The sequence below is a fragment of the Teleopsis dalmanni genome, chromosome 2 (genome assembly GCF_002237135.1).
Source record: "Teleopsis dalmanni isolate 2A chromosome 2, ASM223713v2, whole genome shotgun sequence".
In the NCBI taxonomy this organism is placed as follows: Eukaryota; Metazoa; Arthropoda; class Insecta; order Diptera; family Diopsidae; genus Teleopsis; species Teleopsis dalmanni.
The window spans coordinates 52819329-52837410 of record NC_051847.1 but is presented as its reverse complement, the minus strand read 5'-3'; the positions used below and the strand labels follow the sequence as shown (position 1 = coordinate 52837410).

The following is an 18082-nucleotide window of genomic DNA, read 5'->3' as shown; positions in this document are numbered from 1 at the left end:
ATTGGTTTTTTTCCTTGTACAAGTGGTGGACGCTCATAAAATCTCCCTTCGTAAGTGGGCGATTATTCGCGATTACAAAATTTAACAAAGCACTCTTGGCTCCAACAAAGCAACGCCTACCACGTGCATTAAGGTCATGTATATCAATACATGTTTATGTGCGTATAATCATTGAATTTAAGACATTGCATAGACCAGAGGCTTTAGACGGAACTGGGGAGACGTACTAAGACAAAATTGCTGATTAACTTAGGAACGATTACTACCATTCTTGCAATGGATTTGGTAAGCTCATGTCGAACAAATATTAATGTTCTGTTATATTGCACATAAAGTAGCTGGTCGGTGGGGATATTAACAGTATCGTTAAGTAGAATAATGAGTAAGCAATAAGCAGTAACAATTTGATGAATACGGTTGTATGGTACTTATTTATGTGTAGCGTGGATCTTACCAAAATAATTTTACTTTCAAATTTTATGGTAAAAGCGAAATTATTAAGGTGAACTTATGTTTAAATTATCCTATATATTACTCAATTCTTTTTTAGGTGCTTTGAATAATGACTTCTTCACGCTCTAAAAATTAAAGAGTGTCATTCATGGAATGGTGCAATGGAATGAAATCCCTTTTAAAATGTATGTCTAAAAAAATAGTTTTTTATACAAAGTCTAAGTTGTTGCTCCACGGTGACAGTTAAAAATTAGAATAGCTTACGTGGACGTAGTTACTAAGGTTGGAGCTAGTCGTAGTACAAGGATTCAATCATTGTGAGCCCTATGAAGCAAGTTCTTCTAAGATTTAAGACCTAAGATTTATGTTCTTGTAAAATGTAATGTAATTTTTTTCATATAATAACCTATGTATATTCGTTTAATAGTTTTTTAACTATTCATATGAAATACCCAAGCACACTTGGGTATTTTGATTATTTTAGAGGTACTTTTGTTGCTATTAATTATAATATATTAAGTATAATTATATTATATTTTGCTAATTGTGTACATCTATTTATGGTCACCGACGCTTCCGATTGTAGAAGTATATGTTGTGGAAATGTTTGTAGATTTATTTTCAAACCAAGTGCTCAATATGAAAAGTGTATAGAATAGTTCCTTAATTTCAAAAAACGATTGAAAAATTGCCATGCCTGAAATATCAAAAAAAATCGCAATTCATCGGTACGATACCGGTAAAAAAAATAATATTCTAGGGTTCTGCCCATCGATATTTTAAATAATTTTGCATAAGGTTTTACATTTAATTGATTTCTTACATCCATTGAAGCTGTTGAAACTTGATTAATACGGCGTTTACATTGGCCGAAAATGGCTCATTTTGGTCAAAAATCGAAAATGAGTATCGAATGGCTCATTCTTGCATATAAAATTTCAAGCACAAAATGAGCAATTTTCTCACATTCTGTATGAATGACGTTTGAATGCATTCCACATATGTTCCAAATGCAAAGGAATCTATTGAACATACCCTAAATGAAAGCTCTTCATGGCATTTTGACAGTTTGTAAAAGCTGTTTTGACATATTTACAAAAAAAGATAAACAAATGTTTAGTAGTTTTATTTCAGTTTGAATTGTTACCATGAGAACGAATGAAATACAACGAATGTAAACACTTTCAAATGAGTCATTCAAAATGAGCCATTTTCGGCCAATGTAAACGCCGTATAACATTCCAAACGTAAAATTGTATTTAATAATGAACCACAACTCTAACTAAGTAAGTCAAGAATTAAGATTAGTGTCTTTGATTTTAGATTTTCCAGCACCCATGGCCACACTCCGACAAATGATTTGCTTGTTGCAGTTTATAAGCTGGAAACATCATTAAGCAATAGAAAATAAGATGTTACTGTAAACGTCAATGGCAAGCGATGTCTAGCTACCACCATGTATTCTTTTACAGAAGTGCATGAACAGGAAGACCTTTGACTTCAATAGGATGGTAGCATATGTCATACTGATTATAGAAAGAATTTGATGACAATATGATATCTAAAAACAGATTCGTTACGTGATCAATTAGATTATATGGGCTGACGTCACTCCACAAATTTTTATGAGAACATTTGAATTGTTGATCTATGAGAACTAACCAGGAATGATTTCAGATCTTGAGCCCAATATCGAGCGTACTATTTGTGACATATTGCTATATATAAATTCTTGAAAAACTGTTTGTGACGATCCTGTGACCGAAATCATTTTTTTATCTATAATGTCGTACAATTATCTATTGCATATACAACTTGTTCATTTCATTTGCTTTAATTTCAATATTTAATTTTATATATTTAAAAAGGACACCCTTTAAGTAAAATCAGATTTTGTATCTTTATATTTTTATTTAATAATTTTAGGTTGCAACTTATAATACCATATTAATTAAATATGCGGTCTGAAATACATACTTTTAAATTTATATATATTAAAAGAGGATTTTGATGTAAGCATATCTTTCAATATGATGTTAGGATTTGATATATATAACAACAGTGAAATCACCGATAATTGTAGAATCGTATAATTGTTTTGTAAGATGTATTGAAGAAAACTTTTTCGTAAATAAAGTTTTTGCATAATAAATTTGATGACTGACTAAAAATATTTTATAAACAATTAATATAATAATGAAATCACAATCTGCAAATATACTCATACCTGTTGCGTTACAAATTGTATTTCTGCTTTATATTCGGGATGAACTGCTGCTAGGTACAGTGAAATGTTTATGATGGACTCTTCTATCTTATTTGCCCATTTATTTACTTTTGTGTGTAATTTTGATAATAAAAAAACTTCCAGTAATAAACTCAAATTAATTAATAGAAACGGTGTTGTTAAATACGACTCGCTATCGACCAAACCAAGTAAAGAAATCATCAACCGATATATTACCAACTCAGCAAAAGATTTAATTTCATATAAAATATTGTCGTGAATAGAATGCATTCTTGTCTTTAAATTATTTACATCTTTAATAACTCTCCAAAGAATCTTGTATTGTTCTTCAGAATACATTATTGGTTTATCTAATAATATACTTAAATGTTGGTACGAATTCGCCACTCTTTGATAATAGAGGAATACACACTCATAAGCGAATTCATACATTAAAACATATATAATGCTGGAAAAATAATTAAAATATGCAAATAAGCGAATATAATTTAAAAAAATTATATTTAAAATATCGCGTAAACGAGATATCCAAAATGAAGTAGTGTCTATGTAGGAAGTCAGCATAAAACGATGTTTAAACTCATCGTACGTCTGTAGTATATCACTAATCAATAGTTTGTTTTTATCCTTTTGCATTATTAAATTGAATATTAAACTAATTGAACGTATTATGCTTATCATATATAAAAACATATAAAATTTAATCTTCAATACTCGTCCTCTTTTTGTAAAAAATATTTCATACGCCGTTTCAATAAAAAACAAATATAGACAAAACCGAAGAATACATTTCATAGCGCATTGGTAATATTTTTGACCATATAAGGCATAACATTCTTCAAGACTATTGGTGGCTTTTACATAAACCAAATTACTGAATCCCACGCATTGTACACTTTTACATAGTAGTAAACTTTGCAACTTAAAGAATAGACCAGTTTTCAAACGATAATCCACAAAGCTGAACATTCTAAAACGATTACAGTACGAATGAATCCTAAAATGCTCTTCCAAAACTATTCATTATTTACGAATAAAGGTCTGCGTTTTATATAACTATGTATTACGTTAATGATAATGATAACCATAATGTCACCATTTACCATTAATTTAAATAGTGAAATTGCTTAAATGTAGCAATAAAAATAATATAGAAAATGTTTATTAACTTTAATGGATTCTTATCATGACTATATTAACAAAATTTCTAATATTTTCTCAATACACGTATCCATGAACAAAGTACACACACAAAACTCTACAGTAGAAGTTATACTCAATTTTATGTCATATTAAAAAAAAATAACTATAATTAATTAATTCAATTATTTCATAGGTGGTTTATGATTTCATTCTAATATAATACAGCAAGTAAATTTGTTAATTAATTTTACATTATTTTTATAACGTTATTTCTAATTTACCATCGCCGCACCACCTTTCGTACTTCCATGAAATAATGTACTTTGTCCTTGCTAGTATTTTGTGTATTCTTTACACCGGTGTCTGGTTTTGGCCTTCTTTATCAATTCTCTCCATTGAACGTGACTGCTAACCGATATCCTACAAATGGGCGCCACTAGGACACGAGTGTCTAGATCTACGCTATATTTTGAACTCATAGATGTTCTGGCTATTGTCGCTTGGCATAAAATTGACCACAAAGCGCTTTGTAAGCGTACTTCTCTATACTAATAGAAAGTATATGATTCACCAACTGCAGCCTAATAAGCTTTATTTTATTCCGTTTGCTTGTATAAAAATTTAGATTAATTTGGTGTCGTTTAATGTCTGGAGGTGTTATTAGTCTGTATTTCATTTTTGATAATGAATATGGCAGTTATCGTCAATAGACTATCTACATATATGTTATATGATTACAGATCTTTCATGACATGAATAATATTAATGAATTATTTATTTTATATTTATTTTATTTTTAATAATATTTAGTGTTAAAACTATATTTTAATATTAAAAAAAAAACAATAATCCAGTCAAGGCGTAGAGAGAGGTTATGAAGAAACCTCGCAGTTAATAGAGAGCAAAAGTGCTCAAGTGCACTGACTCAACTAGCCTTAACATTATATTTTTAAAATATATATATTCATTATTACATTTTGTAAATTATGTATATTTAATTTGAAGTTCTTATTCTTAATAAATAAATATATTAAATTTAATTTAATTATATATTTTCTACAAAAATTAATATACATATATATATATTTACATATATATAAATTTGGCTAAACATTACCCCACTCTAAACTGTTAAGCGCAAGGATGCTTTTGTGTCATTCAATGCCTGTTTTTAATACTTAAAAAAGAAAAATTTTCCAAATTCTAAAAACAAAAAGAATCCTTTCAGCCTTAACTAAATATATGACAATGCATGAAATAATAGTTGTGCATCAAATGCAAGGATACAAATTTACCCAATATTATAAAAAGAGACCTTGACTTTTGCTTTAAGGATTAAATTAGCTCTTCAGGTTAGAAGATTTATAAGAGCAATTGTTTTAAGTGCAAAGAAAAAAAAAGCTAAGAAAAAAATAATCTATAAAATACATTTCTACCTTATGATGTTTAGATGCAAGGAAGCGAATAATAATCCAGTGAGAATTTACACATATATACATTTACGGAACTTTTTAGTTTGTATTTTAGGCATTTACATTGGAAATATATTGCAATTGTATTTGTCCGAGGTTATTTCTTTAAAATTTTCATACATACAGATATTTACAAGGATAAGAAAAGTATGCAATGATGATGTTCACATGCAAATATTTGTCTAAATAATCTAAGAGTAATTAGTTTAAAGCTCAGGTAAAAATATACCTATTGTATAGATGAATAATTTCGACTGTCATTTTTTTCAAACAGCAGAGGTTATATTTTGCAGAAAATAAATTAAATATTATTATCATTAATGCAAAAAAAACATGCCTTAAAATAAAAATTTATTATTAAATATTATTATAAAATATTTTGAATTTGGTGATAAATTTACACAAAATAAATCTTTATACTTGAACCTCATTTCTTTGATTAAATCGTCATCAATAGCTTTATACCTTTCAGAATAGAGTTCGTTTTAGTCATTAATTTGGTGGATGAAAAATATTTCTGTTGCCATTTTTTCAAATTTTGAAATAATAAGTAGATACTATATTTCACTAAAATCTTCAAAATAATCATTTACGACAGAGCTAAATCTGCGTACTTTTTCTTTGTGCTCAAAACTCCAGCCTTTAGAGCTTTGTCACTGTCACTGCCTGATAACCATATCATGGTTACAAAGTCATGCCCTCAGTATATTGCTCAATGACAATAACTGGACAACAGTGGAAATTAGCACCGTAGATATACTGATCCCCATCATGCTCTAAAAAATGATTATCCTACAATAGCTAATTATATAGGTGAATATAATTAAATAAATGACTTGCAAATAACTAACATAACTAAAAAATAAATAACTAAATAAATAACTATAAATAAGTCAATAAATAACTATATAAATATATATTATTATGTTGAGGCTAGTTGAGTCAGTGCACTTGAGCACTTTTGCTCTCTATTAACTGCGAGGTTTCTTCATAACCCCTCTCTACGCCTTGACTGGATTATTGCTTATCACTTCTATCGTATCCATCGTTTGCGTCAGTTTATGTCAGGGGAAAGATGCTAGGTGCAGCTTAAGAAAACATCAACAGATATTTGAAAACAGTGTTATGTCCTCAATTCTCTAACAGTTTCCATTTAAACGTTTCGCCTAAGCACTATTGTAGGTTTATCAGAGTTGAAGTTAGTATTGCAGTTTAAAATGCAATACGTAAACTAAAGCAACTAGCGAAGTTAGTCCCTATAAGTTGTGTTAGTGAAACAAAATTTACTTTAAGAATTTGGATTCGGTAGTTGTGACTTTCAGTTTATTCAATATTATACCTATATAGTAAAATCTAGATATAGTACGACACTCTATGAAGTATGTAATCTATTAATTATACTCCCTTGCCATCCCAGAAAACAGACCACATTTTTCTTCATATTCTTCGGAAGTTTTTTCATCTTTTTTATTGCACTGCTTTGAATGTAGTGGTGCATCATTATTTCGCGTTTCGTAAATAGTTACGAATTTAACTATTGGAATAGTCTTTTCCAATAGACCCATAGAAATGTAAAGTGATTATGTTGTTGGTCCACAGTCAATAAATGCATGTTTCTACACATATTTGCATACAATATTGTTCAAATGTAGTAAAGCAAAAAATCTATAGCAAGACCAAGTTTTCTGATTCTTTTTGTATTATCACTCAATAACCTTTTTAACTTTCTAATAACTTCAATAACAAAACGAGCATAGATTAGAATTAATTCAAATTAAAAAAATTATTTTATTTAAATCTACTATAAAACAATATAACAAATAGAAATAGAAAATTAAATTTCAAATTATAATCTGTTGATGATATAGTATCAAAAAATAATATGAACTTTATGATAATATTTGAAAAAAGTTAAAGTCTTAACTGACAACAATACGAAGATATATAAATAGTAAGTAACTTATGTTTGCCACTGATTTGGATTAACATAACTATGAGATACTGCACCACGTAATGAGTCAAGACCCTTATTTAATGGTACGGGCTTAGGTTTTTTAGCAGCTTTCGTTATCCATGCTTCCCATGCTTCAGTTGCTTTTTGTTTTCTCTCTTCTATTTCAATACGTTGTTTATTTATTTCTATTTGTTTTAGTAAACGCTTTTGTTTTTCTTCTCTTTCCTTATTACATTCCCATTCTAAAAATTTGATTTTTGATTGCATTGCTTTTAAAATAGTGTTTTCTTTCTTAATTATATCCGTAAGTAACTTAAGTGACTCTTGAATTTTCTTTAAGGAATGAGCATGTTTTTTTTTATTGAACCATTCCTGAACTTTGGTCGCTGAAACACTATTTTGCAATTCCTTATGTTTACGTTTTTCCTCCTCTAATTGTTTTTGTTTAATAGTACGGTCCGTTAAAAGTTTGCTGTAAAAAATATTAACCGATGAAAAATTAACAGAAATATAATCAAATTTTATATCTATTTTTAAAGTAAATTTAGTCTCATATTGTTTTAATGCATTTACTTCTTTTGTTCTAGCCACTGTGTATAAGCCAATTCAGGATTTCTAGCCTCTCGATATATTTTATTCCTGTCTCTGTCATATCTTGAAGCTGTACTTGAAAGTTGACGATTTGTTGGTATCTTTAAGGGAGGAATGATGTCTTTTTTCTCCATATTGAGAAGAGAATTAACCTCTTTTTTATTAGTTGAAGTCGGTTCTAAAATGTTCTTAATATATGCAGCTGAGTTTACAAATCTTGAAATAGGATTTATTGTTATCTCCAAGGAAGACACAATATCATTATCTTCCATATTGACAAAAGAGCATGTCTCTTCTTTATTACCTGAAGTTGGTTCTAAACGCTTTTCAATAGACCCTGCTGAATTTAGAAACGTTGGAAGACGACTTTTTGGTGTTATTAAGCTGGAAATATTTTTTTTCATATCAACAAAAGTGCAAGTCTCTTCTTTATTGTTTGGAATTAGTTCTAAAGTTTTCTCAATATATTCAGCTGAGTTGGTAAGCCCTGGAACATAATTCGTAGGTTTCTCCAAGCACGACACGATGTCATTATTCTTCGTATCGACCAGAGGACAAATATCTTCTTTATTGCTTGAGGTCATTTCTGAAAATTTCTCAATATACGCAGCTGAGTTTACAAACCTTGGAGGAAGAGAAGTTTAAATAAATACGTTCTTTTTAAAGAATTTTACAGTTCCCACCTCACGGTTGTGTTTTTATTTTGAGAACCAGAGTTTAGTTTTGTTGAATTTGCTGAACGTGTAGAGCTTAAAGAAACGCTCCTATCAATTTCTGTGCCGTTTTTATCAATTTCTGTTCTGTAAAATACCATTATGTAGTTGATCGATATGACAAAGAAAAATTTTTTGTATTATATGAAAGAAGGAAATGACAATAAATTGAATTGTATTTTGTTAATATTGTTAATATTTTTATTTTTTTTTAAATTAAAACTTTATTTATATATAAGCAAATCTGTAAAATGAGTGCTTTGCTATAAACATAAAATATTTCATCAAGTTTTTTTAGTCCTGTTTTGAAATTTTTGGTTATTAGTGACTATCAAAAAAGTTTGCCTAAGCATAATTCATAATAACTCAATAGTAGCTTACAAGGTCAAAGTACATCACAAAAAGTTCCTGAAACAGAATTTTCCTCCGCCTTCGTTTGAAAACTGATTGTATGTCATGGTAAAATATGTCAAGCGAAAAAACTGAAAACCTTGTCATCAAATTGTTTGCAAAGAAACTTTTTCTTCCTCTTTAGACTTTCGTATGAATTTAGTTAATTAATTAAATTGTCAACGCCAACAATTGTTGTCACTCTGAGGACATTTTTGTAACTTTTTATATACACAAATATGCATATCTATTTAATCATATTATATTATATTTCCTCGTTAATGAAGATATACGTCCAATTTTTATGAAATGTAGATATATGTATATTTGTATTATTAAAAAGTTTCAATAAAATTAAAAAAAAGGGACGACTTTTAAAAACCCTGTAAGTGTGTAATGGATGACTAAAAAATTAAATATTTGTTATATATAATTTAAAGGATCATTAAGCCTTGCTAGCTTATTTATAAGAATGTTTTCTTCAAAAATATTTAATAACACATTTTTATGCACTCTTCCATTCACTTGAACTCCACTTCTCAAAATTAGTGAGAACACTAATTCAATGGGATAAATTTCACTTTTTGAAAAATTGGCGGTTCTCGAGAATATAGTAATAAAGAAATACTTTACTCTCGCTGCTATGGCCTAAGTTTTTCTGGTTTACTAATTTTAGGCATTCATCTCATATAATTCTGTAAAAGATATTTCCCGACCGAAATGAACATATTTCTCCAGCTCTAATAATACACATATATATACAGGGTTAGGCGATACATATTCGCCTAACCCTGTTCACCTACATATTACATATTTATTTTTTATTGGTTCAAATTACAAAAATCTCATTCACTCTAGCTCGTTAAAAGCGGTTAAAAAATGAGTTGTATGTTTCACGAATGTGATCTTCCAGTATTTTTGGCCCATTCATAATAATGGGTTAATGGGTTTCAGCCTATCCAAACTGGCATATTTTTTAGTCCTTACCTTGATATCCTAAATGGTCCAGATGGAATCGTCAATCGAATTTGCATCTGGCGAATTCGAAAGCCTATTGTATGCAATGTAGATTCAGAATATGAGACCATATATATATAGTTTTTTTTATTATTTAATTATTTATTATTAATTCAAAGAAATTCGTATAGCACTTATAAAAATGTTTGAAATCTTACTTAAAATCTAAATTGACAATAACATATTTGTTGTGTGTCAAATATATATATTTTGTAATAGTTAACCCGGTTTTAGTAAATAAGCCAAGTTTTTATTTATTAGAAAAACGAAATATAAAAGTCTTAAATATTTTCATCCTTTAAACCTCGTTTATATTCTCAAACAGTTCATTTTCAAGTTCAGATTATATACAAAAAATTTAGCTACAACCTGTTACCCATCCTTGATAGGATTTTAATAAAACCTGTGTAAATAAACTGTCATACGCACAGAAAATGGAAAAACTTCGGAAATTTAATGACTTTGTAATTTTGTTTGAAAAAATTTTACTAAAAAGTGTAGTAAAAAAATAACATCCGCCTTTTAATATATTTATAGGATGGTAGTAAAATTTTGTACCTCGTATATGAATGTATGTACATTCTCTGTGAAAATACCTATAAACATTCTGCATATACATATGTCCTCTATAAACACAAACAATGCAATACCCAAGGTAAAAGGAGTCAATGAAAGACCGCAGGATAGAATGAAAAATAAAATTTAAACAATAGTAAACCACATCAAAAAGAACATAGCAAATACGGAAAATTGAAATTTGGAAAAGGAAACGAAGTTGGTTTGCTTTTCCGAAATTAATTTTTGTACTGGAAGTACAAAAATGGATACTTGAAGCATATAAATGGGTATAAAATATTTATAAAAAAGTATGGAATGGAATGAAATTAAATAAAACATATGTTGCACGAACAATAAATAAATTACACTTATTACACGCTGCTTACGGGATTAATAAGTTAAAATAAATAAATTCTTAATATGATTTGGAACAATATAACCTTAAGGACTTCAAGAAATTTTTTTGACGTCAACAAGAACCTAAAACATAAACTATAAGTCGTATGTGAGTTGTTTCAGCAATAATTTAAATTCATATTAATTCATTTCAATCGAAGTAAACCCTTACACTTTACTCACGCATGCATATAATGCTAAAGGTAACTATGTTAAAAGAAATATATACTTTAAGGTAATAAAAGTCAAATAATAGTCGCGCCAAAATTCAAAAAAAAAAAATTAAAAAATAAAAGCATTTAAAATGTTAAAAACTGTTAACTGTATAGTAAAAACTTTAAAAATCAGAAATATTTTCAAAAATTTAACTATTCAGAAAGATAAAAGTACTTAAAATTTCAAATTAGTATTTTCCATTTGATTATGCAAAATTAAGTATAATTTATACAATGGCCTATAACCTGTGAAACGGAAAAGTTTTCTTGGTGAAAGAGCACTTTTTTCTTTTTTATCTGGGGTCGTTGCTTCAGGATTTTCTCCTTTAAGCGCACCGGTTGGACGATCGCCATTCTACTCTGACATTTTTCAAGGTAATAGATGAACAAGTTCTAGGGTCATTTCAAATTACGAATGCCATAACATTACTAGTTGTCTGTTGTGTTTTTTACCGCTTTGGGCGAGGTTCACCGATTACCGACGCAAAAACTAATTTTTATCTCGCTTAAACAACTCCAATTAGCTCACTAAGAGAGCTGTAACTAAAAAATTATAAACAATTGTCATAATATTTTGGCAGGCATCAATTGAAAAATTGATTGAAAAGTGAGTGTTAATGCCTATAAAAAAATAACTAAAAAAAAACAAATGGAGTGTATATATATGTCACTTTACTTATTTTACACTACTAAAAATTGCTCAAGGGACCCTGCTTTCATTAAATATCTCAGGCGGTGAATTAGTTAATATGCTATAATTTATTCTGATTTTCTCAATTTGCGTTTAAAGTTGTTTTTTATTTTTTATATACTAAATAAAAGTTTAGGAGGTTAAAAATCAATGTTTATATTATATTATAATATAATGCATTATATTTATAATGCTGATTAAAATAGCAAAAACATTTTTTGTAAGTGTTCTTATTATTAAAATGTTTTCTTTTTATATACACATATATACAATGGTAGGACAAAAAGTAAAGAGCAAATTCAACAACGAATCCCGGCCTATTTAAACAATGTAGGCTTTACTACCTAAGTAAGCTCGTGTATAAAAATATTTCAAATTAAAAGATATAATTAGAAATATTTACCATCATTTTAATGGTATCATTACTTAGTCAATTTTAGTATATTTGCTATATTCTGAAATCCGCCGACGTATATACTTAATCCTGCTAATTATAATGGAATACATTATGGTGTCATTGTTATTGACAATATCGCTAAAATAAGCAGCTAGATGCCGGTATTGTTTATGGTCGTTTTGGAGGAAAATAACTTGTATTGTCTTTTCTTTGCTATTCGAATCCTCCTAATTTTTAAATAGTTTCTTTCCATCATAAGGACGCGTCACTTTCGGCAAGAAAAAATTAACATTAAATGAAGTTTTGTTGATGCTTTTTTATAACTGTTCGAACCCTTCAAAAATTTTTTTTTTCATTAAACGTGTCGCAGTTGCCAACCTTATAATGAAAATTTCTTTATTAACGTAACCTTTTCTTTATTACTACAAAGTTACAAGATTGCCTGATATTTTAAAATTTGAAATATACTGGAACTTATACACATCCATTTCTAATATAAAAAGTTAGCATTCATTCTTACATTAGTATTAACTACAAATGTATTCGTAACATTTTATGTGGTAATATTTTCTTGTTTAAATTTCTTGATCACGTCTGCAGCAATTTTTCTCCTGACATTTTTTTAAATACTGTTAAGCTCTAAATTTGTTTAAAGTTTATGTAGACCATCTTAAATATTCACTTTTGATGATTTTACTCTTCTTTTCTGGTTTTTTTATTATTATTAAAAATATTTTATTAGGGTAAAACGGCAATATCATATAACTACTTAGCCCTACCACTTAGGCCGTATAAAATTTGAAGAGTTAGAAAATATTAAGAACTCTTGATAAAGCCTAGATTGCTGTTTAGAAAGAGGTCACTGCAGCTGACTGACATTCTTCACATATTAGGTCCCTAACATGTGCTCTTATTTATTATTATTGTTATGAGATGTGTCACAGCGACCGTCGGGTGTATTATGTCCACTTTTGGATTTAAAATAGGTCTCTAAGCACTGTTGCATCGATAAAAAATAGTATAGAACCTACTTTACAGAGTTTTATTTCGTAACATGTGCTCTTAGAGTATGTCTTAATTTTGTTATTTGATTTATGCGATTCCATATTTCTGTATACTTTGTTTTTGTGAATCCCTTACAATTATTTAACGTATTAAATCCTTTTAGACATTTAATACTAAGAATTTCCACTTAAAAGATGCTACAATGATTAGGAAGCCTATAATATTTGAATATTTTCAGTACCTTATAGAATTTTTGTTTTATTAAATATTTGATTTCAATTTTCTTAAAAGATAAATAAAAATTTTAATTAAGGATTAGAAAAATTTAATAATTGCGAAATATTTTTAAATTTCAGATTTTGCAGATGTTTGCTCCTTTATCTACGGCCATAGCTGGCTTTATAGAAAGCAAGAATATGTGTTGTTTTTTTTCTTGACAATCTTAAAGAATGACAGGAAAAAGAAATAATTTATGTGTTTATTGTATTCTGTAAGGATATAAAATATGTAATAATGTTCCATATACGAGAACTGAATATCCTACGGAATAATGTTTTTTGTATTTTATTACTTATATTAAATTGACTTTTTATTTGCTAAAGAAATAAGTACAGAAAATATACGAGCACTGTTGTGTGCTTTTTTCCTGTTGCTGCAATAAATTGGATATTTAAAACTCCATTTCACAGTTCCATACTAGAGAGCACAGTCATATCTGTTATTTGTTCAGAAATATGAAATAAAATTACTTTCATTTCTGTGTTGTATAAAAATAAATTTTTTAATTTCTTATCATTCTTGAGAAATTTTATTCATTACATCAAGTCTGTATTATGTTATTTGTTTGACATAATATTAAAATAGAAATGACAAGTAATACGTTTTAATGTGCTTCAACCTACACATAGATCTGTAACAGAATATTGCTTTTTATATAATATTAAAAATATTCATTTTTAATCAAAAAGTTAATTAAAAAATTTATTTGCGAACACTAAATACACACAAGTTTTAAGTGCATATGATTCATTTTTCTCTCAATGATTTCTGTACGAACATTATAAAAATCATTTTTTTTTGACGAAAGTGACGCTTTCTGTTATGACTAAAAGAAACTATTTAAAAGTAAGAAGGGTTCGAATAGAAATAAAAAGACAACAAGAAAAATTTTAGTTAATTTATTGACATTTTTCTGACTATACCTGTATCGAGGGTTTCCAAGTACTCATCATCAGTGAACTTATGAAATATTCGAATTTTTATTTAAATTGTTTATAGAGTGTATATATTGTGTTGGGCTGCAAGTGCCAGGCTTAGAACTCATCTCTGTCAAATTAGAATTAGAATTAGATAAGAATTAGAATTGTTGACTAATCGTGTTTTTCCACAAGTAGCGATGGCTGTACAAACTTTCAATGTTCAAGTTTCAAGTTATAAGTTAAATTTTTTTCGTTTTTAAGAGTTTACGACCTTAGCATTATAGATATGGTTTAATTAAAGTTTCTCAGTCATGTCTCGTTTTCACATCAAATGCTTGGTGTGACGTTCTTTTTTTGATGACTACATTCTCGTGGCGACTTAGTTTATGTCCTAATCAGTGTTTTTTTGCAGATTATATGTTTGAACTCATTGTTGCATCTAATATCATCAGTGCCAGCGTCTTCTCGAACTGGTTCTAATATGTTTCACAGTAACAACCGATTCCAATGGCTAACAAATGGTGACACGAATGGCAAGAATTTTTTACTTCCTTCTTTTTTGCAATATAACTTTGATAAAATAAATAAAATAATCGGTAAGAATATTTACATTTTTAGTTTTTAAATTTACTAAGCTTGTGTCAGAATGTCGTACATTTTGAATAATATATCGATGCATTCAATGGTTAATCTGAAACAGGTTCCGAGTCTTTTGAACATTCATGGTAACTAAAATTCCGATAAATTGGTCAAAAGTTGTATACGATTTTTTATTATATCAATTACATCAGGAGTGAAAATCCTTTCAGTCTCATTTAAATAGCCGACAAGTTTAATGGGTTTAGTATTTCCTGCTTTGTTGCTCCATTAAATATGCTGCACTTGAAAAACTTCCCATGAACATATAAGCATTTACTAGTGGTTCTTTTTTTTCGGCGATTTCATAGCTTTTATTGCTGTCGCTAATACGCAACACCCAGGTATTTAAAGTACTGTACTACTAAAAATGATAGAAATCCACTTGTTTAGACCGTTAGAACTATGAATATCACTTTTAACGGAATTAAATTCTTTTAACAATAATTTTTTATTATTTAATGTTATATTATTTCAATAACTAAGCTGCATTATTTAATTTATAATACAAGACAAACAGTTATTTTTTTCTATATTTGCTTCTATAATAAAGAGGAAGCCGAAGCTGAAACAACAGTTGAAAAGCAATTATTGTCTTGACGTGTGTATATAGGTAAGAAAACTATGTATATTAAAATTACGAATCGTAAAGTAACATTAGCATGACTTTCTACGTATTACGTCCCCAGATAAGGTTCTATACACAAGAAAGAATAATATAAAAAAAGCATGCAATAAGGATAGTAAAAAAAAGATTGTATATTTAACATTTAAAAATATAAATATAATTAATCATTTAAATATACTACAGCTGGTTTGTGATTTTGTTCTAATATAACACATCAAGTGAATTTGTTAATGAACTTTTACAGCAAATTAACAAAACACAAAGTTCAAGTGTAGATTTGGGTCAGTTGACTAATGAACGCTGACTCTGAACGTCAAATTTGGCAGGACACGTATACGATTCCTGGTACTTGTAGTCTCAAAAAAATAATTAAGAATAATTAAATATAAGAAATAATTCCAAGATTGCTGATAATGGGTATTTGGTAATACTCGAAATAGCTGTATGTAAAAATACAAAATATATATATATTTTAATATTTATATTAAAATAATATAAAAAAAAAGTTGTTATTGTTGTAATTTACTATTTTTCGAAATCTCTCAAAAAAATTTATAAAGTTGTAAAATAAAAATACAAACATTAGAAGTAATAAATAGAACATAATGAATGCAATAATACGACTCAATAACAAACTTTTTGAAAAACTTTATATATAAAAATAGTAATGATTATTACAACAAAACAAAAAATAAACTGATATAAATATTCTATTTACAGGAGAAATTGTTAAAAAGTTTGATTTTTGAGTTAGCACGAGCGTTTTGAGTAAACTTTCACTACAACCATATCTAGTAAGTTTTACTATTTTAGCATAAATATATTTTAACAAATGGCAGATAATTTTTAATTCAGTATGCTTTACCACTTCAAAATAAATATATTTATACCAAAGTAATTTTATCAATTACAAAGCAAATAATTTAGTTGAACTCATGCATATAGTTAGGTTAGGTTAGGTTATACCGGCGATCTCTAGTGGATCCATTTAGGCCTTTTTGTGTTACTGTATATATAGGAAAAACTCAGGGTTTAAAGGCACCTAGAACCTTTGGCGGTCTTGTAATTGGTCAAAATTCTCAGGAAAGGGAACTTTGAATCATTGAGTCGACGCTGGACATTAGCTGGGCCACACACACAGTTAGTACTAAACAGAAAACATTCAATAAGCTAATAACTTCATGTAGTTACCCTGTGAATTCCTTTGGTTTATTTTCTGTGAAAATATATAATGCTAGTCTATATATATATATATATATCGCAAAGTTAATCAGTTAAAAACAGCATCAGTTAAAATTCTAGGTGGTAATTGATTTTAGTCATCATATTTATTCACTAAACTCAATTTTATTTTCCTTTAAAAATCAAATATTTAAAACGAACGTTGATAGTTTCATTTAATATTGTCATATTAAATAATTCAATATATAAAGAAATAAATAAAATTACTATAAGTATAATCAAAATATATACATTTATGTTTATTAATGTAATGCGCAAAGCTTCTTTTCATCTCATGACTTATGACTTTTGGAGGTTATACACGTATTAGTTAGAATAGTTCTAGTTTATAGCGGAAGGGTGGGTATGAATGTATATATGTATTTTTATATGTATTTATGTATAATGTATAATATATGTATTTTTATACATTTTTTGTTGATGAGTTGACACGTGCTCTAACGTTACGATTGTTCAGCATTGCTCAAAATGGGATGTTCACGTACTGCATTAATTAGAAACATTGTCTAACTTTTCCATTTTTATAACTTTTCCTGCTACGTTGGCTACACACCTTTATTGCTAAAGCAATTATTCCATTTGGTGCTATTATTAAGTGACCCGAGTATGCATGTCGTAGGAAGGTAAAAATGTTTTAACAGAAAACGTGGAGAATACAATATATACGAGTGTATGGGAATATATGGCTTTATTACTTAAAGCACTTAAAGTATAAATATAGATAAAACATATATAAGCATGTACTACAAAAAAGCATTCTTGAATTCTTCGGAATTGTTTATGAAATAGTTGTTAAAGTTACTTTAGTCAAGTCATAAATTTGTATAAATATAATAATTACAAAGAAACTTGTTGCACTTACAATTGCAAGGCGACATTTTCACAAATGTTTACTAATAAAACAGTTAGTGGAGCTTAAATTGATTTATAGTCCAACTACAAACTATAAACAAAAGAAATGTACTCGTAAAAGTACACCTACACAGTGTGGACAATATACCACATACTATATATGTCTATGCTGAGTAGGTATCTATATAGAAGAGCATGTACTGGTGACAATGGGATGAATTGGCCCCAGTGGTTGTGAAGTATGACTAGTTGAATGAGAAAAAGCACTAAGCATGTCATTTA

General features: G+C 28.1%; 1 protein-coding gene across 1 annotated transcript; it reads right to left on the bottom strand.

The window, feature by feature from the left end:
• Positions 1–7201: 7201 nt before the first annotated feature.
• Positions 7202–8715, bottom strand: LOC119681367. Its single transcript, XM_038094539.1, has 3 exons — positions 8545–8715; positions 7844–8485; positions 7202–7742 (listed from the first exon to the last, which is right to left on the bottom strand). Exons 1-3 carry the CDS (start codon positions 8673–8675, stop codon positions 7277–7279), a joined length of 1239 nt encoding a protein of 412 aa, XP_037950467.1. The 5' UTR covers positions 8676–8715; the 3' UTR covers positions 7202–7276.
• Between the last annotated feature and the right edge of the window lie 9367 nt (positions 8716–18082).

What these genes read in the sequence shown, in the direction of transcription:
- LOC119681367 (XM_038094539.1), bottom strand. Translation starts at nt 8,675, where the DNA reads ATGGTATTTTACAGAACAGAAATTGATAAAAACGGCACAGAAATTGAT. An exon ending in AATAAAAACACAACCGTGAG is followed by an intron (nt 8,486 to 8,544) that starts GTGGGAACTGTA and finishes TCTTCCTCCAAG; the next exon opens with GTTTGTAAACTCAGCTGCGT. An exon ending in CAGTGGCTAGAACAAAAGAA is followed by an intron (nt 7,743 to 7,843) that starts GTAAATGCATTA and finishes TATTTTTTACAG; the next exon opens with CAAACTTTTAACGGACCGTA.